This window comes from Megalobrama amblycephala, linkage group LG21 (genome assembly GCF_018812025.1).
Source record: "Megalobrama amblycephala isolate DHTTF-2021 linkage group LG21, ASM1881202v1, whole genome shotgun sequence".
NCBI classification, from domain to species: Eukaryota; Metazoa; Chordata; class Actinopteri; order Cypriniformes; family Xenocyprididae; genus Megalobrama; species Megalobrama amblycephala.
This window is the reverse complement of record NC_063064.1, coordinates 13,937,620-13,962,041: the sequence shown is the minus strand read 5'-3', so window position 1 is coordinate 13,962,041 and position 24,422 is coordinate 13,937,620. Positions and strand designations below refer to the sequence as shown.

Genomic DNA, 24,422 nt, shown 5'->3' with positions numbered 1-24,422 from the left:
ATGTGTGGACTTTTTACACAATTTGTCCTATTTCCATTTAGCAAAACTCATTTTTTATTAACGACTACACCCACCCCACCCCTAAACCTACCATTAGTGTTTTATAGTGCATATACACTTTATGAGCATACGCGTTCCCTGGGTTCGACCCCACGATCGCATGATCACATGATCACATGATTGCATATTGTTGTATATTGCAATGCCACGCGAAAACCCAAAATATGACGCAGATAAAAGGGAGCAATGCATTAAAATGAAAGTGTCCTGTTGTCGATAGGGTGCAACTTTAACAAATGCTCCTATGGGTTGTATTTCATGAATTAAAATGAAAGTGTCCTGTTGTCAATAGGGGTGCAACTTTAGTAAACGCTCCTATGGGTTGTATTTCAGGGAAGTGACAAACGACCTATATAGGCGTATTGATTGGAGAACATGTTGCGAAAAACACTTGGGAAAAGTATTGCAGAATGGGTAAAGTGGACAGTGCAATGAAAGAACTATTAGTCCTACATTGCTAATTGTATTTGATGTATCAACATTCGAGGGTATGAATGTTTTTTATTTTTTTATCAAGACTGAAAAATAAAAGAATCAATGATAAACTGTACTGTATTTATTTAATGCATGAGGTCCCAGCCCTTAGCAATTGACATTTGAAAGTAAGCTAACCACAAGGACATCGGATCCATTACCTTTTGGAGTTCTTTGCTCATTTGTTTCCGAGAAAACATGGATATATGGATTCAGAGACTACATGACATTTAATGTTTCAAAGAAAGAGCACAAGACAGAATTCTTCTGAACACATGGCAGTAAATCCGCTAAATCTCTTGACATTAAATAAGCAAAGTTGTAAATAAGTACACAAGCTGGCATTGAAATGAGAGCTCTGCTTGAAAGGGAAACAGCTCTCAGTGGTAAACATAAGCGCTGACTGTTTTCGCCTCACATAGTCTTCAGCCTTCATATGCTGCTGTGACAAATTTCCCAGCAGCCCAGATGGGTCATCTCATCGCAACATTAGCAGTTTAACAGAGACTATTTAAATTATTCACATCCTTCTTGAGAACATGTTGGAATTCGAGGGCTATATTTGCATAGGACATTCAAAAAAACATTTGATTTGGTCAGCATGCAGAAACCAGTGGAGACCAAAGAGAATTTAAGTAGGCTATATTCTGCAGCGCTGACGACAAAAAATCCAAATGACAGCTGCATGGAGCGCCACGGCAATCAACACAGATTTGACTGCTATAATGTTTGAGCGATATTGTAATCAAGACTTGTTCCCTTGCATACTGCTCTTTTAATTTCGTATAAGTTCAATAATCACTGGCTGTGATTATTAATGTATAAAGCCACTAAAAATGTCAAAGACAACAATAAGGATGTTCCAACTGTTTTTGCCTATAAAGTGACTGTCAGTGGGGTCAAAAACAGACCTTTTTCGAAATATCTTCTTTTGTGTTCCACAGAATAAGGTTTTACATGTTTAGAATGGCTTGCAGGTTATAGTAAATAATATTACAATTTTCATTTTTGGGTGAAATATCCATTTAATAGACTAAATAGCATTGTACTGTTAAGGCACCTTTAAAAGAAATTTGCCTCAGATCACCTTTCAAGACCGACCGTCTGGTGCCAACAACCATGTCACTTAAATCACTTTTTCTTCCCTATTCTTATGCACAGTTTAAATTTCAGCAGATCACCTTGACCAAATCATTCTTAACATTTCCAAACCAGCAAGTTAATTTCTCAAAAACAATTTGTACAAACAGCACCACACAATGTACAGTGCTCAGCGTAAATGAGTACACCCCCTTTGAAAAGTAACATTTTAAACAATATCTCAATGAATACAAAAACAATTTCCAAAAAGTTTAATATAACATCTGTTTAACTTGTAACATGAAAGTAAGGTTAATAATATAACTTAGATTACACATGTTTCAGTTTTACTCAAATTAGGGTGCAAAAATGAGTACACCCTACAACAAAAACTACTGCATCTAGTAGTTTGTATGGCCTCCATGATTTTTAATGACAGCACCAACTCCTCTAGGCATGGAATGAACAAGTTGGCGACACTTTGCAACATCTATCTTTTTTTAGAGACTGGATGCTGGATGGAGAGTGATGCTCAACTTGTCTTCAGAAACTTCAGAATTCCCCATAGTTGTTCGATTGGGTTCAGATCAGGAGACAAACTTGGCCACTGAATCACATTCACCCTGTTCTTCTTCAGAAATCCAACAGTGGCCTTAGATGTGTTTAGGATCTTTGTCATGTTGGAAAAGTACAGAACGTACTGTGTACGTATTGTGTCACAGGAAATAGTCACCCCAGGTTGGCTTTCTACTTCCGTAGATAACTTCAGTGAATTTGCATGGCAATTTTCTTCAGCCCTTCTCATCAGAAGACTGTCAAGGTGTTAACATCTGTGGGCAACCTGGACGTCTCTGTGAGATGGCTCTGTGATCTTTTTTCAATTTTTGTACCACTTTTGCTACAGTATTCTGACTGATAACTAATGCTTTGCTGATCTTCTTGTAGCCTTCACCTTTCTGGTGTAAAGAAATTATTTTCTTTCTCAGGTCTTGTGACATTCTCTTCCATGTGGTGCCATTGCTGACAGCATGAAATGGGAAGGGGTTTTAACACCCTTTTATAATCAGCTGTCTGCTGGACACCTGTGTAATGAATAATTAGACTCACCTGTGGTTGAATTTCCTTGTTAAATTAGACATTTGTAGTCTAAAATTTAGCTTTGCTCCAGAGAATTTCAGTGGGGTGTACTCATTTTTGCATCACTCTAATTAGAAAATTAAAATTTTGCTCTCTAAGTTATGTTATCAACCTTACCTTCATGTTATAAGTTAAACAGATATTATATAAAACTTAGTCTTGTCAAGATTTTGGAAATTGTTTTTGTGTTCATTGAGATATTGTTTAAAATGTTACTTTTCAAAGGGTGTACTCATTTACGCTGAGCACTGTACCTGCAAAAGCCTGTAACATACTCAAATTTCTTAGTTCATCTCTCAAAAGGATTTTGGTAACACTTTACAATAAGGTTCATTAGTTAACATTAGTTAACATGAACTAATAATGAACTGCATCTCTACAGAATTTATTAATCTTTGTTAAAGGATTAGTTGACTTCAGAATTAAAATTTCCCGATAATTTTCTCACCCCCATGTCATCCAAGGTGTTCATGTCTTTCTTTCTTCAGTCGAAAAGAAATTAAGGTTTTTTGAGCAAAACATTCTAGGATTTTTCTCCATATAGTGGACTTCAGTGGGCTACACCGGTTGGAAGGTCCAAATCGCAGTTTCAATCCCAGACGAAAAATAAGGGTCTTGCTTTACATTCCCCTTCATTAGTGAAATTCAAGATTCGTGGAATTCATCTATTTAGGACAAACTAACAAAAAAGTCTAATAGAAACGTACAGAAAATATACTTGACGCATTATGGCAACTGGTTCAACCATTTTGCATTTTGAGGGTTAAGACTCTTCAACAGAGAACCAGTATAATACATTTTGAGGAACATGACATTAGTAATTGGCAATTGATAATGTAGGAAACAGTAGACAACTGTACATAATCAACTGCATGAATGCATCAAAGCATTTGCAACTCGTTCAAAAGAATTAGAAATTGCTTTTATGATGAGCACAAGTGACTAGATTATGTAGAGTTTGAACAAGTATTTTTGAGAATTTCAGTTGTGATCTGAGAAATGTAACAAATCGACTGAGGAAAAACTGTAAAGCAATATATCACTTGATATATTTTGGACATTTTGAGTGGGTCGTGAGAGGGTAAAAAGTGTGTTTTAAGAGTTTATTTTGTAAAAGTCCAGAGGTCCAAAAAAAACCCCACATAGTTAAAGAAACACCCACATACAGCTATGGGACCAGCTGTTTCACGTCTCACTCTCAAAGTACACCTTTCCCTTTCAGCAGTGAAACAAAATAAGCTCTTAAGAAGCTGTTCCTCTATGAGTCCTGTCTCGAACAGCTTGCTTACAATGCTTCCCACAGCTGAGGGAAGCTAGAGAATGACTCTGTCAAAGTGAGGGAATGAGTTTCCATACGGTGATTGGAGTGTGTATGTGTGTGTGTGGGTAAGGAACTGTTTCTCCCTCTTGTGAGCAGGAACAGCTGAAGTAGAACAATCTTCAAAGAGGAAGTGCTGAGAGGTAGTTGTAAATGTTATCAGAGCTGCTTCCTCTCTCTCTCCATCTTAAGACGATGATACTCAGATGGGTCTTATCTGCATCACATGGCCTAAATGAGTGAACTAGATTGAAATCAAGCATTCTCTGCATTCAACACAGTATGCCAGTGGAATGTTGATGACTCTTTCTTGTTGATTTATTTCTTTTATTTGAGATATTAAAGGCTAGAATATTTCCTCTTTAAAATTCTGTGGATGTTTCCAGAATGTTAAATCCTGTGAGACGTCTGTGAGGGTCACAGCGAGGGCAGCTTTACTCTCCTGTAACAAGGAATGAAAATAAGCCGCTGTGCAGTGGAAAGGTGTTTATAAAGTTTTAGATTGCACTGCAAAGCAGAAAGGAGGCACACGTGCGGGGAGTGAGATCGAAAGCGTCATTTGAACAAGTATATGGTGTGAGGCTGTATGAACATGGCTAATCTGATCTTTCTGGCCAGCTTCAAATTACAAGACAATAACTTTGCTGACAGCTGCTAGATGTACAGCAGGGCACACTGTGCAGATTAACCGAGAATGATCCATGTTTGGTAACAGGTGGGATGACAGCAAAGATCTTTTCTGATGATTAAATCTAGGGGGATTTGAATATGCATTTCCATCACTTAATACTGATAAAATTAACAGGATACTAAACTTGCTTTGTTTTGTAAGTTTACAAAACAAAGCAAGTGGGTTGTTTTGTGAAATGTTATTTTGGATATTATAATAGCTGAGTGACACTGCAGTTATCAATCAAATTTTAAAAATATATTTTTTTCCAAACTTACAACGATGGGGTTGAACTAAAATAGCACTTAAAGGTTAGTAACTAAATAAAAAAAGGAATAAATAAATAAACTATACTGTAGCAATTTATTATCTGAATCTTTGAAGAGATCTCCTATATGTCTTTTATTAATATTACATAAAAAAGAGAGAAGAAAAAAATTCCTCCAAGTAGATTATTAAATCTTATTTATTTATTTATTTTATAGATCTGTACCTTAAATGATGATTGGAATGGACAGTATTTAGAAGCCTAACAAAGAGGCTGAAAAATGGTCATACAGGTGAATGATTTTTTTGACTGAACTTTTTTTTTAATGAAGTGTACAGGTCAAAATCTTTTATAACATAAACAGCAAAATACTTCAAGTTCAGACACTTTTTACAGGCCTACAATAATACAAAAAAAGTAAATGTCATCACGTAAACATACTACAAATATACCTACAGTCCATGAGCTTGAGTTGAGATTGATGTGAAAAAAATCTTGCCCTTAGGACATAAAAATAGGGCAGGAAAGACCAGTTGGCATTTTTCAGTCCATTGCAAAGAGTTACATTTTTTTAATGCATTTTTCTCTCCCGTTGTTCTTGAACTGACCCGATTATTCTGATGGAGGACCTCTGCAGCTGAAAGCTCTTCTAGTTGGGTTTGGTCAGGAGCTGAGTGGAGAACTCGTACAGATCTTTATTGATCTTCTTCAGGGTCCTCACCTCCTCCTCCAGTTCAGACACTCGTACCTTAGTGTTCTCCCCATCACCAAACACGCTCTGACAACACCACAGAGAGAGAGACAGAGAGGAAAAAAAGAAAAAGTTATCATGACATCTTTTTGACAGACACAGAGTTCCAAAACTTTTTGACCAATAACTTTTCATTTCTTATACATGCCCTTTCCAGTCGTTCATGATTACAGGAGAAGGATTTTTATAGATTATTTTTTAGTGACTGTTAGGGCAGACATTCATTTGTAATGTGATGCACTAATCTTCAGAATAAATAGATTTAAACAAACATATTATTGTACAAACGTCTCCAATAACACTCTCAACAGACAAATTGCTGTTTGAGGGACTGAGGAGGCCACTTAAACACTTCAAAATGCTGAGTGCGAACACTCATTGTGCAAAACTTTGTCACATGTGTAGTGTGTTTGGCATCATAATCATGATCCTCTATACTTGGCTACATTGTTGGATTCCCATACTTGGATTCCCAATTTTTGGTCCATTTCAAGTGCCAGGAACTTTGTAGATCCATCCAACAACTGCTGCAGACACGCGTCCCCAATACCATAATGTCTCCCCTGCTGTGCTTACTGGTGCCACGCATTCATTTGGTATTAAAACACTTCAGTCATTTCCTACTAACATACCTGAAAATGTTAAATTTTAACTTGTCAGACTGCAGAACATGACTCCAACTTTCCACACTCCAGTCCTTATGTTCTTTGGCAAATGCAAGGTTTTTTTGTTTTTTTTTTGCAGTAGATAAAACCTAATAAATTATTTCTTTACTGGTACAAAACCTCTCAATCCAGCCTCTTGTAGCTGTTGGCTTACAGTTCAAGATGAATTTGGAGGTTGGAGGTCTCAACTACTCAAGCTGTTTTGAGGTGGCCCCACATTCAGATGATTTCCATCCTCCTGACTAGTCTTCCTTGACCAGCTACAGGTCTTTACATTCTGCATGGTAGTGGTCTGGCGGTGCTTCGAAATAATTCTGTGGACATTGTGACCATTCACATCTAGCACATGATCAATATCCAAAACCGATTTACCAAATTTAGTCATTTTAAAGGTCCCGTTTTTCGTGGTTTTTTGAAGCTTTGATTGTGTTTATAGTGTGCAATATAACATGTGTTCATGTTTCGCGTGTAAAAAAACACAGTATTTTTCACATAATTTACTTATCTGTATACCGCTGTTTCCACTGTTATAAAAACGGGCTGATGACTTCCTTGCTCTATGAAGTCCCTCCTTCAGAAATACCATAGAGCCAGCGGTTCCTGTGTTGTGATTCGACAGCAGTTTAGCGCATCTTGCCCGGAAAGGTCACGCCTCTTACCATAACGTGGAGATGCATGCGCTCAGTGTTATTGTAAACATGTCTTTAATTTTACCCTATCAATTTGAGCCGGAATCAGACCCGGTGATTGGACTGCGGGATGTCATTAAAGAAGGAAGTAGAGGGATGTAGTCCAAACTGGCCGTTCGATGTAGGCGACTTCTGTTAAATAAAATATCTCGCTTGGCATTGAACTTTGAGCTTTAAAATTTTACAGATTTTATTTATACTCTAACAACAACATTACACACTAACTAAAGTTTGAAACATGGGATCACGAAGAACGGGACCTTTAACAATATCCTCCTTGGTTGCATAGGATTATATTCACAAAAACCCACAAAATAACATCTAATAACATCTCACAATTTGGTATGTTTCATTGCGTCATGACAAATAATACAACACGTACATTAGTTTTACACTTCAGGCACAATATGCATACAAAATATTAAAAAAAAAGTTAGAACCAGCAAATTTTTCCAAGTCGGACATCACTTTTGGCCACTACTGTATATAATCTAATCTAATTAAATAGAAGTAAGCAATAAGGTACCAGAGGTTGTGCTGTAACGTGATTAAGTCATGACTGAAGGGCGTTGTTAGGCACGGCGCGAAGCGGAGTGCCTGCAACCCCTTCAGCCGTGACTTATTTACGATACAGCACTAGCCTCGAGTACCTTATTGCTTTTATAAAACGGTTACCACACAATACAAATATCAAAGCCAAAAATATGTATAAATGCAACTTTCATGAAGTAAACTTTCACTAAAGCCTTCCTTCCACCGGAAAAATAGTCCCTGACCGTGAACAGCAACAGAAGTTACATTATTGCGCCATTAGATGGTGGCAAAGACTGTCTTTATGAGTGTGTCAGTCAGTAGCGAAGACTTTAACATTGAAAAGATCAAATTGCTGTGAACACGGAACAAGACGCAACTGACAAAATGCTTTGACTAGCGCTGTCAGTCATGGAAAAACCCCTTAACTGTTAAAAGGAGAACATATTGCAACAGCCATTTAAACATTTAGCCATTTATTATGAACATAGGACTAACCTGAAGGAAAATGCTAAATCTGAATGCAGGTAATAAACTCACTTACCCAATCTCTTTCTCACAATACTCTTCTACATAATACAGCAAGCTTCAATGAACAATATCAATTGAGAATTAACAGTTTACGTTGCTAAGAGTGGTTGCTAAGGGTGTTGTGTAGTGATACACAGAACCGTTGGGTGAAGTGGTCATAGTAGTGTTTTATCATAAATAAAACACAGTTATTGACCAATCAGAATCAAGAACAGGAACTATATAATATAATATATTGAACCCAGAACATTCCTTTAATCTAAAAGAGCTAAATTGCCAGCATATACAAGCCAGAAGATGAACTGTGTAAATGAGGAGGTGAGGTTTTTTCCATGTAAAAAACCCTGCACCTGGATTTAGGAATTCAAGTTCCATCATAGATTTTCGCTGAGGTAATCAAATCCCGTTTTAGAACATCCCTAATCTAGTGGAGAAAATATTGACATTCCCTTTGTGCTCGATTCCCCCGTGCAGGCAAACGCCGAGTGACAGCGATGCACATTTCTCCAGATTAAGTGGGTGGGGGGAGAGCTGAAGGGGGGGTTGGGGGTTAAAAAAAAAAAAAAAAAAAAAAACTCTTGCTCTCCAGTTATATATTTATTTACATACATCTCCTGAATAAACACAGCGGGCTCTGAGCTTGCCGGCAGGATCCAACTCCCTTTTGAGTGAGTGAAACTAATCCACTTAATGGTCCTGCCAAAGCCGGACTCAGTTTAAAAGCGTCAGGAGATCCATGAGGAAGGAGGAACAACCTCTATGGTGACCTGAACGTGTTCATAGACGGATAATGGCAACAAACCCCAAAACACCCCTCAGTCCCGCCAGATGGACAGGACTGCGGGGACCATCTGGACTCACTGTACTCTGACATTTTAAAGAGCCTAAAATAATGTATTTGGACAGAGTTATGAGGTACACAGCCTGTGCTTTGCTTGCAGCTCCCTGTAACTAATTCTCTAAACAACTGATGTTCAATTGGCTGAAAGTATGCCGACACCCTCTTTTAATTAAGGGGGCGCATAAAACCAAGTATACAGCAATTCAGTCTCGCATTTTCAGTAGAATGAGGTACCAAAGACCCCACCTCTACTCTAAAGACTTCCTTTTTATGAGTGATGAGTTCAATAAAAATAAACTCTTAGGCTTTATGTGTTAATCAGTTCAGCTTCAAGCCCAGTCTAATCGCGTTTTCCTCTGCTGGCTCTCAAATACCTCTTGACTACACTTTCAACATCCCATGGAAAAAGTCAGAACTCTTGGATAAGAACGGCCCAGTGGAGCTGCTCTATCAGCAGTATAAATCAGTGGAGACTCTGAAAGAGGTGTGCAAGTTGCTCATTTCCTGTAGAAGGAAGGGAGTGAGATGCTCTATATAAAAGATTATATTATTGAATCGATCAAGTCTGTAAATCACAGCATGCTGCGGTCAAATATTTTGTATAATTGACTGTTTGACGCTGACAACCCATTCCTATATCTCTGCAGTTCCTTTGCACATAATTAATTAATTTCAAGTCATTATTCATTCATTCAATTTATATTACATTACATTATATTATTAGGGGTGTAACGATACACTCATGACGATTCGATACAAATCACAATACTGAACTCACGATACGATATGATACTATTGCGATATTTTAAGCCAAAATAAAGAAGAGGTTTTTTTTATTATTATTATCTTATTATTATCAGGACCCACAAATATTCCCATTGCATTATTATACATTATATTCAACATTTTATATAGTAGCTTAATGTAGTAAGGAAACTCCATAAACTTAAATACTAATAAATAACTAATTACTTAAAATAAATACTTTGAATGTTGCGATCCTATCAGACTTATGATAACAACCTGAATCGCCAGAGGAGAACTGGCCACCCGACTAAGCCTGGTTTCTCCCAAGGTTTTTTTCTCCATTTAACACCTATTTGCCACCAGTTTGCCACCTGATGTCACCTGTTGGAGTTTGGGTTCCTTGCCACTGTCACCTTTGGCTTGCTTAGTTGGGGACACTTGACATTTGACTTGACATTTGATATTCAGTATTCTTGACTTTTTTTCAACAGTGCTTTTGATCTTCCTGCATTGACACTATTCTTTAAGAGCTGCTGTGTAGCCAAATTATATACCAGTTATCACTGTAAAGCTGCTTTGACACAATCTGCATTGCTAAAAAGTGCTATATAAATAAAGGTGACTTGACTTGACTTGAATTTGTTGGATCTCTAGATCTTCCAGCTTGTCAAACACAAGCTGCGCACGCACAGACTCTGCCGGTTCTCATGTCCCGCCTCTCCTGCTATTAATGCACTATTCATATAAGAATAAACCATCTAAAATGTTTTGAATAATCATAGCGTTTCGTTCCGGCAGCATTTATGTGCTTTGGATGATTTTGGATGATCAATCACAGTTCTAATCGCAGAAGCGTGTCAAAATAACGATTCCCAAACTGTAAATGGTTAGTTCATCTAAACATTTTATTCTTACTCACTCTCATGTGGTTTTCACGCATCACACAAGCACTTGAATGTCCGTGTTTACTTAAGTATATGCGCATTGTAAATCTGTTCATAATATAAAGCCATCATGTCTCTTCAGAAGACTTGGATTTTAATTAGACTACTCAATTATTTTTACAATGACATTATGACATTTTTTGGATCTTTTTTAGTTTTAGAGAAATAGACTTTAAATAGAGGGACTGAAATCTCTTAGGTTTCATACAGTATCTCACAGAAGTGAATACACCACTCACATTTTTATAAAAATTTTATTATATCTTTTCATGTGACAACACTGAAGAAAGGACACTTTGCTACAGTGTAAAGTAGTGAGTGTACAGCTTGTATAACAGTGAAAATATTTTGTGTTTGGAAGTTGAATGAAAATCTTATAGGTTTGAAACAACATGAGGATGATTACATGATTTTCATGTAATGAGAGGGGGCGGTGAATTATACCTTACAAATACAGTAAGCTGACTCTTGGATAAAACTCTATATCGTGAGTCATATCACTTACAGTACACTCCAAAAGTTTGGAACCACTAAGATTTTTAATGTTTTTAAAAGAAGTTTCGTCTGCTCACCAAGGCTACATTTATTTAATTAAAAATACAGTAAAAAACAGTGATATCGTGAAACATTATTACAATTTAAAATAACTGTTTTCTATTTGAATATATTTCACAAAGTAATTTATTCCTGTGATGGCAAAGCTGAATTTTCAGCATCATTACTCCAGTCTTCAGTGTCACATGATCCTTCAGAAATCATTCTAATATGCTGATCTGCTGCTCAAGAAACATTTAATGTGTACAATTGTACAAAATATTTGTGTACAATATTTTTTTTCAGGATTATTTGATGAATAGAAAGTTCAAAAGAACAGTGTTTATCTGAAATCTAATCTTTTGTAACATTATAAATGTCTTTACTGCCACTTTTGATTGATTTAATGCATCCTTGCTGAATAAAAGTATTCATTTCTTTAATTTCTTTTCAAAAAAATAAAAATAAAAATTCTTACTGACCCCAAACTTTTGAACGGTAGTGTATAATGCTACAGAAGCTTTGTATTTCAGATAAATGCTGTTCTTTTGAACTTTCTATTCATCAAGGAATCCTGAAAAAAAAAAGTACACAACTGTTTTCAACATTGAAAATAATCATAAATGTTTATTGAGCAGCAAATCAGCATATTAGAATGATTTGTGAAGGATCATGTGACACTGAAGACTGGAGTAACGATGCTGAAAATTCAGCTTTGCATCACAGGAATAAATTACTTTGTCAAATATATTTAAATAGTACACAGTTATTTTAAATTGTAATAATATTTCACAATATTACTGTTTTTTACTGTATTTTTAATTAAATAAATGTAGCCTTGGTGAGCAGACGAAACTTCTTTTAAAAACATTAAAAATCTTAGTGGTTCCAAACTTTTGGACTGTACTGTACATCGATACATATTGCATTTTATATTGCGATATCTCAATATGAAGATGTATCGTTACACCCCTATATATTATATTATATTATATTATATTATATTATATTATATTATATTATATTATATTATATTATAAAACGATTAGATCCTGTCCTTGATTCTGATTGGTCAATAGCTGTATTTTATTCACGATAAAACACGGCTATGACTGCTTCACCCAACGGTCCTGTGTATCACTACGCAACACCCTTAGCAACCACTCTTAGCAACGTAAACTGTAAGCGTTAACGTATGCGATCTAACTAATCCTAACGCCGAATCCGCCATTTTGTCCGACAAAGCAGTCAGGAGTTAGAAGATTAACCTCGGTGGACTTTAACTTGAAAAATGGTGTGTACTAACGTGTTTTCGCGTTTGAAACAACATTCCTTCTCATGTTCATTTATTTGATGCTATAAATGAACTAGTAGAAAAAGATGATGGGTTCACAAGCCGCTTAAGCTGAGGCGCTACAGCAATCTGTCACGACACATTAAAGAGCCACAAAACACAAAAAAATTACACAATTTGAAAGCTGGAACTTTGTTTAACATGGTAAGTAACCTGCTCTTTCTTGTCTGTCGACGTGTTGTCAGTGTCCTCTTTGCTCCGCAATGTATTTTTCACTCTGTGTGAAGTGACAGCACCATGGCTTGTCGGGCAAAGCAACAGTAACTAAGGGGGGGGCGGGTCTTTGCGAAGGGTCAATTGATATTGTTCATTGAAGCTTACTATATTATGTAGAAGAGTATTGTGAGAAAGAGATCGTGTGAGCGAGTTTATTACCTGCATTCAGATTTAACATTTTCATTCAGGTTAGTCCTATGTTCATAATAAAAAATCTGTTTAAATGTCCTTTTAACAGTTTAGGGGTTTTCCCATGACTGACAGCGCTAGTCAAAGTATTTGTCAGTTGCGTCTTGTTCCATGTTCACAACAATTCAGTCTTTTCAATGTAAAAGTCTTCGCTATTGACTGACACATTCATAACGACAGTCTTTGCCGCCATCTAATGGCGTAATAATGTAACTTCTGTTGCTGTTCACGGACAGGGACTATTTTTTTTCTGGTGGAAGGAAGGATTTTATTGAAAGTTTACTTCATAAAAGTTGCATTGATACATATTATACCATTATATAAAAGCAATAAGGTACAAGAGGCTGTGCTGTATTGTGAATAAGTCATGGCTGAAGCGGAGTATATTATATTATTATTTTTAGGACCGTCAAAAATAACATGTTAATTTCTGCAATTAATATGTTCTGTTTAACACATTAACAATATTAAAACAATTAATGCAGCATCCGTTTTTTCCCTTTCTGACTAGCATTACAGTATGATCTGGGTTCTGCTCATCAGCTCGTTTACCTCAGCACGTGACCTCAGATTGAACCCATACAGTACATATGAGTTTGGTGGAAATATTTCATTCTGTTCAAGAGTTAAAGTGGTTGCCTTAAAAAAAAAAACACTTCTATTAAATTAAATTGGTGCTAAATTAAATTAAATATAAATTGCTGAACATTCAATTTAAGCAATGTTTTATCAAAATTTGTCAAAAAATAGGAAGTTCTGTTAATTACCCAGGTGGGCAAAGTTATTAGGCATCTTAAAATGGCAATTATGGGTTGATTACTCTGCCTGGCCAAGTACTAGTCAACATTACTTGTGACGATTGCTCCGTCTCTGCTCTCTTCATGCTGATCATTAGAAGAATCAAAGCCAACAGGCTACAAACCGTCTCCGCCCTTGAAAGCCTTTGTAAAATTCAGCTCACAGTAATGACTGAATTCCGACAGCTGCAGTGAGCTTCCTTGCTTACCTTGTCTGTGACGGCACACATCAGAGAGTAGAGCTCATCTGCTTTCTCCAAATATGTCCCCTCTGGCTCCTGAGAGTGTGAAAAGACAAAGCAAAACACTTTAAACATCAAGACAATAGTATGTTAAGCTACAAAAAAGATTGCGTGTGCCAATAAGGTATTTGTGTGTAGGCATTTCCCATGATGCAAGTGTCCTGAAGAGTGTGAGGGGGTCAGTTACAAACAAGGTCTAATCACGGCTGTCTCCTGCAGACTGATCACTACTGACAGTGAGTAAGTGGCCTGGGGTTTGTGGAGGGGATGACGTTGTTCCAAGGGTCCAACGAGATTATTAAGGCTGACAATGAAAATCCCAGCAAGGTCAATTTCTTTTTAACAGCTCTTCCCAGATTCTGCCATCTTACTCTGCTGATTTACGGACCATCAGTGCCCGTCTGCGGAAATTTACTATTCCTGCCTCGATGGATACAGTGAGTCTGCTGATTTCACAGGAAGATGAGTAAAGCTGGTGGTGGTGCCCAGCACAGTATTTTGATTCTGCTCACGATTCCCACATACGCTCACAAATTTGAAATATTGTACTCGTAACACTGTTATGGTACATAATTTCCTAATGTGGAGGCTAAGTTAACTTTTTTTTTTATTATTGTTTACAATACTGTTCAGAAGTACAGAGTCAGTAAGATTTTTTTAAAGGAAATTAATACTTTTATTCAGCAATGATGCATTAAATTGATCAAAACAGAGTAAAGATATTTAAAAATATTACAAAAGATTTTTTTTTTCAAATAAATGCTGTTGAAAAATGCAAAAAATGACACAGGTTTTCACAAAAATATTAAGCAGCACAGCTATTTTCAACGTTCATACTGGGTCATTCCGTGTCAACTCAACTAGAGAGGTCCTCGGCTCAAATGTTTGATTTTGTTAATATTTTTTCTGTAGAAAGACAAACATAAGTAGTGATGAAAGCCAAAATATTAAATGTCACAGATGTATATTTACTGAGCAATCCACTATTTTGTAGAAGGGATCAACATGGCAATTTTCACCTGAGATTTAGAGCCAAGGTGAGACAAAATAGTGGATTACTCAGTAAATACTGTATACAGTGCAGTCCAAAAGTTTGGAACCACTAAGATTTTTAATGTTTTTAAAAGAAGTTTCGTCTGCTCACCAAGGCTACATTTATTTAATTAAAAATACAGTAAAAGACAGTACAATTTAAAATAACTGTTTTCTATTTGAATTTTTCACAAAGTAATTTATTCTGTGATGCAAAGCTGAATTTCAGCATCGTTACTCCAGTCTTCAGTGTCAATGATCCTTCAGAAATCATTCTAATATGCTGATCTGCTGCTCAAGAAACATTTAATGTGTACAATTGTACAAAATATTTGTGTACAATATTTTTTTTCAGGATTATTTGATGAATAGAAAGTTCAAAAGAACAGTGTTTATCTGAAATTTAATCTTTTGTAACATTATAAATGTCTTTACTGCCACTTTTGATTGATTTAATGCATCCTTGCTGAATAAAAGTATTCATTTCTTTAATTTCTTTTCAAAAAAATACAAATAAAAATTCTTACTGACCCCAAACTTTTGAACGGTAGTTTAATCACAGAAGCTTTGTATTTCAGATAAATGCTGTTCTTTTGAACTTTTTTCATCAATGATCCTGAAAAAAAAAAAAAGTACACAACTGTTTTCAACATTGAAAATAATCATAAATGTTTATTGAGCAGCAAATCAGCATATTAGAATGATTTCTGAAGGATCATGTGAACTGAGACTGGAGTAACGATCTGAAAATTCAGCTTTGCACACAGGAATAAATACTTTGTCAAAATATTTAAATAGTACTCAGTTATTTTAAATTGTAATAATATTTCACAATATTACTGTTTTTTACTGTATTTTTAATTAAATAAATGTAGCCTTGGTGAGCAGACGAAACTTCTTTTAAAAACATTAAAAATCTTAGTGTTCCAAACTTTTGGACTGTACTGTACATATATGACATTTAATATTTTGGCTTTCATTACTATTTATGTTTGTCTTTCTACAGAAAAAATATGAACAAAATCAAAAATTTGAGCCAGGGAAGTTTCTGAAATTTGGTTGATTTGACATGGAATGACCCTACTGTATTTTTCATACTGTATTTTTGATCAAATAAATGTAGCCTGGGTGAGCATAAGAGACTTTCAAAGACATTAAAAAATCTTACACTTTTGAACATTAGTGTAGGAAAAAGCAAAAAAGAAAAAAAAAGTATCTCTAACACATTAAAATTGTCTTGCCGTGCCTTCAACATTTATTTTTGCTATTTAATATGAATTAAAATATAAATTGAAGAGTGAATTAAACCATTTTAATATTTATTGTGTGGAAATTACTTGGTCACAAAATTGTAACAATTTCCACCACAAAAAAAAAAAAAAAATTGCCCCGAATAAAGTTTAATCAAAAGTAGTTCAGTCCATGGTTAAAACAGTGTCAGTAAAGGTTAATCAAAGAAATCAAGAAATTTAGATCAAGTTTAATATCACTGCATCATTTTCAACAAAGTTGTAATTTTATTAAACCATGTAAAAGTGTGAAAAATATTATTTATTTGTGTGCATGAGGATAAAGTGTGGAATTAGTCTTGAGTCGACTATTTTATTGCAAATATGTGACCCGTCACGGAAACCAGGGACACAAGTCGGCAGCACTACTATTGAGCAAACTGAGAAAGAAGCGTTTTTTTTTTTTCCAAAATTGGTGATTTTCGTTTTTTTGCAGAATCTGTTAGTTGAGATCACGAAGAAGCATCTCCGTGTTTTATATAGCAGTATTGGTATATTTTAAAGCATACATTTTGAGGTTGAAATCGGCTTGTTTTTCTGGGATTCTATCTCACAGTAGGGGCGTGTCATTGTCTGTTTGTACTTCCATACTGGAATCGGATAGGCCGGCTTTTGTTTCTTTTGTTATTGCCGCAGCCCTCCAAGGGAAGCGTGGCTACTTATTTATGCAGCGCTCTGGCCGGCTCTAGCTGATATCAAAATTTAATGAAGATGGACGCCGCAAAGAATATTGCAGACGAGCTGAAACGTGGCCGTTACACCGAAAATGTTTTGAAGTACTACATACGGCTGGATTCTTTAGCTGCAGAAAAAAAGAGTGGCAGGACATGCGAATTATTGGACATTTAGAGGCAAACAGACGCATAGTGCAAACTTCGGAGATGGTTACATCCACAAAGAAGACCCCGACAAAGAGAAAGTGTGCCCGAACAACTTATTTCATTGGAGCCAACGAAATCTTTTCTGTTTCTTATGGGGTAAATCTTTTCTGTTTCTTATGGGGTAAATCTTTTCTGTTTCTTATGGGGTAAGTTTCCATAAACATCAAAGTTTGTCGTTTTGTGTTCATTCTAAGAACACGTAGGCTACACGTTATCTCATGTGTCTTTTGTTATTAGCTAGCTCAGGACTGTCGTTTTATTTGTAATCGTTAGCATCGTATCACTTGCCAAAAAACCCCATTACTATAATGGGCTTTTTAGATGGTAATATTAGCATCTGCTATTAATTTGAATAACGCTTCAACTGCTTGAATTGACTGGTGTGAATGACTTAGCTCATGTAAAGCTTACTTTTCTTGAATTGAATGTGACGCTAATAATTTTAGCCAGTTACTACTTCTTAACAAGGATTTACTAATGTAATAGTAAATGTATCAGATTAAATTCCTACGCAAGTAAAAGTATCCGTAGCCGTAAAATGTGCGTTATAAGTCAAAAGTAAAAGTATTTATTGAAGAGTTTAATGTACAGGATTTTTTTAATCCTTTGACTCAAACCAGGTCTAACCACTAACTGAGGTCTAAACCAGGACTATACGGTTATCACAGAATCCTGTTCAAAAAGTCCTAATGTCAAAAAAGATAAATTACTGACATTTACAATGCACATTATCCTTTATTATTAATAGTATGCGGTCCGATTTTTCCCGTTGCGTCTGTCGTTGCTTTGCAACCATGCAGCTTTACAGGGGGTATGGCTTATCTAAATGAGATGTAAATGAGCCCCTTTGTCACTCCCAGCAGGTGAGAACAGACGAGAACCCCAAAACTAGAAGTTATTTTTCTGCCCTTTGAGCTTTTTTGAGTGCCTACCTTCAAATGGCCACAACTTCTCCAAATATTATCAGATTTCCATGTGTTACACATCGTTGGAAAGCTTGGAGACTACACTTTCAGAATCTGTGAATAACTCAAAATGCCCCAGAACCGACTTGTGTCCCTACTTTCCGTGACTGGTCACATATGTTTAAAATGTAATTTCTATTATCACCCTTTCCACCACAGAATACTACTGAACACAAAACATAATTTGAGATGAGGTGGAAATGACACTGTGGTGGTACATAGTTAGTGGACAAATTAAATGAACAATATGACAAGCGTTTTTCCTGAATGTCCAGTGGCCAATAGTGCCCATTAAAGAAACACCAAATCACATAAAAGGAAGTGAATTACAACTGAGTTCAAGAGAAAACAAAAGCCTAATAATTTGCTATGAAAGCCAAGCGGTCAACCTCTGCAGAACCTCCAACAGCCTTTAGCCCACCACCATGAGCTACATAATTCAGGTCCAAATAATAATATTTATGCAAAGTTAAGGGCCATAACCCATCTATTCTTAAACTTCACTCCATTAGCACATAGCGGAGCAGACCTGAGCTGCTCCAGGATGGCAACAGATCTGATGAAACCATACTGCTGACCTCCATCTGAATTTAGTCAGCAAGGATGTTAATAGACACACGGTTCAACTCAGAGTTTCGCAGTGTGCCCCACCCAGCAGGGTCGTCGCTTCACCTTCCAAGGGAATAACAGAAACAATTCCGAAAGAGAAATTAATTTTCTCAGAGCAGCTTTAATTTACACGCTGTGTGGCACGCCAGTCATGCCGAATGTGTGATGTTGGGAGCAGCCTCTGGGTCGCAGTTGGAATGTGTTATTTTGGTTCGTGGTAAAAGTATTAATGCACTTATCAAAACATTTGTTTTAGGATCCCTCTCGCTGTGCAGAGGTGAAAGAAGCATGTTTTCCAGATAGGATGTGCTCTCCCAGAGGCTGGAAGATTAGCCGCTCCGTAAACAAGCGAAGGGGGAGGGGGAGGAAGAGGGAAAACAGCAGATATGCAGAAAGAAGGAAAGATAAATGCAAGGTTGGCCCCACAGAGCAGGTGGTGGGCAAATTTAAGATTTTGTATAAGCATTTCATTTATATGTCTATAATTGATTTTGACATGGGAGGAATTACAGTCACGCGCTAACAGCTGTAAACATTCATCATGTTTGAACACTGCTGGTAGTGAGGAGACAGATCCATATGGTAGTGAGGAGACCGATCCATATGGTTGTGAGGAGACCGATCCATATGTGCAACTTGCACTAAACACCTTTGACCCAATCATATCACCCACATGCAGCTGTTACACCTTACAGTATATGAGTGTCTTTCAAACTAAAACATTTGAACTAACGAAAAAGAACATCCACCTATTTACCCATTTGAGGATGGTATATAGTAGGTCTTGATTACACTGAATTTTCATGAAAGATTCAATGTTTTTGTTGAAATTTAGTAGATGTATTTAGCTAAAGTGGGTCTTCTAAAGAGTGGGTCATTGGGCTAACTTTGAACCCTCTCAAAAAGAAATAAATGTTGTAAGGGGACTTGGTTAGATTTATTAGTTGTTGATTAGATGGAGTCAGATCTGAATGCGAGCTTGCAGTTGATTTTATGTATGAAAGGAGAAGGGTTTAAGCGGATTAAATGATTGGAAAAGTCTGGCATAACTATGGCAAGTTTCACCAGAATTTTGAGTTTTTGACAAATATTAATTTCATGCTAAATTTAAGATAGACGTCTCTGATCTTGACCAAAAATTGATGCACCTCTCCATGGAAATAACATCACAACATTTATTTCCATCAAGAGGTGCATCATTTTTTTGGTCAAGATCATATATTGACAACGCAAGAGGTGAAAACTCTCTAAAGTCTACTCCAGCACATCCCAAAGATTTTCAGAGGTGCCAATTCATGCTCCCTCCCAACCATTCATTCACAATTGGTGTCTGATGAATCTTGACATTGTCATTCTGGAATATGGCCATGATACACCTTACTACATGGCTGTTTAAGAAATGAAGAGCTACACACTCCATCAATTAGGGTTAAAAGAACTGTTCCCAAACATATAACATAAAAACATAATCACTGCAATAACAATCCAGTCATAGACACTTAAGCATTTACCAATTTAAATTCAAACAGCGTTTTTTTTTTTTTTTTTTTTTTTTGGACAAGGCAGTTTATATACACTAGATGTAGATTTATAGAAGTAGAGCTTTGTGAAATAAGAATGGTTTTTGTTAGCACATCTTTAAGACTTTCATATGTAAATGACCTCTGGTCTTGGCTAAATTTTTGCATTTGACCTTCTGCATTTATCAGGTTAGGCCAAGTTGCTGCATACTGAATAGGAATTTATAAGTAAATGTAAAATCATTGCTCTAAATGAGCTATTCTGGCATTTCATAAATAGTCTCAGAGGACCTAATCTTATTTTCTATTATATATCCCCATTAAACTGGAACCAATGTTTCAGATGTTACCTGTGTGTTGGCTCCCAGCCTCAGACACATGCCTCCGGTGCCCGTGCTGTCACCTTGCTCGGAGGGGTTCAGGTGGCGACTGAACCGTGGAAGTGGGATGGCTGGACGACTGTCAGAAAGGAACATGTTGGCAGGTGCTGGTATGATAGCAGCATTGGTCACAGGACCTGTTGGGGAGACAAGGTGGAAAAATATCAGTTCTTTCTGAAAATATGTAGCAGTTTAGTAAAGGTTTGTGAATACTGAAATCCTCAAATAAAAACGGTCCATTTTAACACAAAGCACTTTCTCAGTCAGCCCTGAAAACAATGACTATGCAATATTATGTTGTGAAAGAGCTTAACAAATCTCTTTGCAAACACTCTGCATCTCTTACATGTGTTCACACAATCAGAGGTTCTAAGAGAAGGCTAAATTGATGATTTTTGGCATAAAATATGTACAAACTTTCAATGTAATATTATTTTTAATATTGCATATATATTATGTTACACAAGATTACTATTCCAAATAAACATTGTTTTTGCTGATGTAAACTTCTTATTCAAATCCTCAAAAAATATACCATGGTTTCCATCAAAAAAATTAAACAGCACAACTGTTTTCAATTATTATAATAATAATAATAATAATAATAATAGGAAATGTTTCTTGAGCACCAAATCACCTCAGAATAATTTCTAAAGGAATAGAAAAAAATGTAAATTTTTAAATTGTAAGTATATTTCACAATATTACTGTTTTTATATTAAAATATTTTGATTAAATGTGAGCATAAGAGACTTCTTTCCAAAACATAAAAAAAAATCTTACAGACACCAAATTCAAAAGGTATATATATATATATATATATATATATATATATATATATATATATATATATATATGAAATTTCACATGCAACATTAAATGCAATTAATCAATTATTAAAATAAATTTATAAAAAATAATCTAAATATTTATAATCAATGAAGACATACTTAATAAACAGTACAATAAATCAATGTCCAAAACAAAGCACATTAAAAAAATTACAACAGCATTAAAAAAAAGGTAGCTTGATTCAGATTAATAATAGCTCTTGGAACAAAACCGTTAAAATAATGTCTTATAATGCCTACCAGATGGAAGTAGTTCAAACATATGATGGCATATTTGCCAAACAGCGTGATCTATACATAGATATCTTTTGATGCTAGCAATTCAACTCTAATTATCTTATATATATATATAAACCTCTTGAATTTGTGATTTGTAAGAATTTTTTGTATGTTTTGGAAAGTATGTGTGTGTTTGTTGGGCGACTAGTCAACTATCCATCTAAATCAAAAAAAATCTCAAAGTTATGAACTTTATGATTTTTCCACTTCATTTCTCTCCCCTACTGAGTGGAAATGGATTGGAAACTGAGGAGATAAAACCGGCAGATAATCTTTTACAACTACAGCACTCTAAAGCACTACAGAGCTCTTCACCTCCAGCTTACAGTGTCAGACATTTTTATTTGCCCATTACTGTCAGTGTAGAACATGCTAGCAACAAATCAGTAAAACTATCAATCCATCTCAGACCTCTTTCATACTGACCATAACACACTGGCAGGAGAAAGTTTGTTTGTTTTTATTGAGCTGAGACTGTCTACACACTCTCAGGAATAAAACAATGCTCCTGCAGTTCACTTGAGATTAATTAACAAAAACCAGGTCCAACTGAGCTTCCGGCATCTGCTGTCTACTGTTCTCTTTAAAAGCGCTAGACACAAATCATGTGCACAAGTGAGAACTGTGGCAGACTCAACTGAACTACATTGGCTTGTGTACTAAACATCACTTGATTGAAGGATTCAAACAAAAGCTTGGGTAAACCAGATGATCATGTTCTCCAGCATGATTTGAGAATGATCTACATAGCATTTGGTGCTTCAATGGAAGTAAGAACATCTAAACAAGTAAAGAACAAATGAATTCACATTGCAAATGTCACATATTTAAATACAATAATTATAATTAAAAAAAAAAAATATATATATATATATTATACACTACTGTTTAAAAGATTGGAGTTATATAAATACACTGGATATAAATCAATTTATTCAGCATGCACACAAACTAAATTGATAAAAAAATGACAGTAAAGATAATTCAAATGTTATAAATATGAAAAATGTGAAATTTCTCTAAGCTGTTTTCAACATTGACAATGATAAGAAATATTTAGCACCAAATCAGCATATCAAAATGATTTTCTGAGGGATCATGTGACACTGAAGACTGGAGTAATGATGCTGAAAATCAGCTTGAATAAATTACATTTTGAAAATTTATATACATAAGCAATAATGTAAGAGAGGCTGAGTTGTATCATGAATAAGTCACAGCTGAAGGGCGCTGTTAGACACGACGCGAAGCGGAGTGCCTGCAACCCCTTCAGCCGTAACTTATTCATGATACAGTACTAGCCTTGAGTACCTTATTGCTTTTATAAAACTGTTACCACACAATACAAATATTAAAGCCAAAAATATGTATCAATGCAACTTTCATGAAGTAAACTTTCACTAAAGCCTTCCTTCCGCCGGAAAAAATAGTCCCTGACCGTGAACAGCAACAGAAGTTACATCAGTACGCCATTAGATGGCGGAAAAGGCTGTCTTTATGAGTGTGTCAGTCAGTAGCGAAGACTTTTCCACTGAAAAGACTGAATGGTTGTGAACACAGAACAAGACGCAACTGACAAATGCTTTGACTAGCACTGTCAGTCACGGGAAAACCCCTTAACTGTTAAAAGGACAAGATAATACATCGGACATTTAAACATTTGTTATTATGAACATAGGACTGACATGAAGGAAAATGCTAAATTTGAATGCACTCGCTCACTCGATCTCTTTTTCACAATACTCTTCTACATAATACAATAAGCTTCAATGAACAATATAAATTGAGAACAAACAGTTTACGTTCCTAAGAGTGGTTGCTAAGGGTGTTGTGTAGTGTGTAGAACAGTTGGGTGAAGCAGTCATAGCCGTGTTTTATCGTGAATAAAACACAGCTATTGACCAATCAGAATCAAGGACAGAATCTAATCATTTTATAAATAAAAATAAGTTATTTTAAATCATAATAATATCTCACAATATAATTTTATTAACTGTGTTTTTGGTCAAGTAAATACATCCTTGGTTAGCATAAGAGACTTCTTTCAAAAACATATCTTACCGACCCCAATTTGTCTGAAAGGTGTATATTTTATTTAAGTAATATATATATATATATATATATATATATATATATATATATATATAAATAAATAATGTAAAACATATAACCTGTAATAACATTAATTTTTGAGTAAAATGAGTTGAGTTGAACTGAAAAATTATATATAATATGAAATAAATAAAATACAAAAAATCAAAAATATAGAAGCAATAAGAAGCATTTTACAGCAAAACCCCTAAACATACAGTATAGTCCAAAAGTTTGGAACCACTAAGATTTTTAATGTTTTTAAAAAAAGTTTCGTCTGCTCACCAAGGCTACATTTATTTAATTAAAAATACAGTAAAAAACAGTAATATTGTGAAATATTATTACAATTTAAAATAACTGTGTACTATTTAAATATATTTGACAAAGTAATTTATTCCTGTGATGCAAAGCTGAATTTTCAGCATCGTTACTCCAGTCTTCAGTGTCACATGATCCTTCAGAAATCATTCTAATATGCTGATTT

General features: G+C 35.4%; 2 protein-coding genes across 2 annotated transcripts in view; both read right to left on the bottom strand.

Moving 5' to 3' along the window:
• Window positions 1-24,422, bottom strand: part of magi1b (membrane associated guanylate kinase, WW and PDZ domain containing 1b) — a 1,153,738-nt gene that overhangs the window by 600,490 nt on the left and 528,826 nt on the right.
• Window positions 5,308-24,422, bottom strand: part of wdr18 (WD repeat domain 18) — a 97,326-nt gene continuing 78,211 nt past the window's right edge. Inside the window, exons 8-10 of the mRNA XM_048172276.1 lie at window positions 20,685-20,851; window positions 14,006-14,074; window positions 5,308-5,785 (exon numbers count right to left, since the gene is read on the bottom strand). Coding sequence (XP_048028233.1) covers window positions 5,657-5,785; window positions 14,006-14,074; window positions 20,685-20,851 — 365 coding nt within the window. The 3' untranslated portion in view covers window positions 5,308-5,656. The remainder of the gene's footprint in view (window positions 5,786-14,005; window positions 14,075-20,684; window positions 20,852-24,422) is intronic.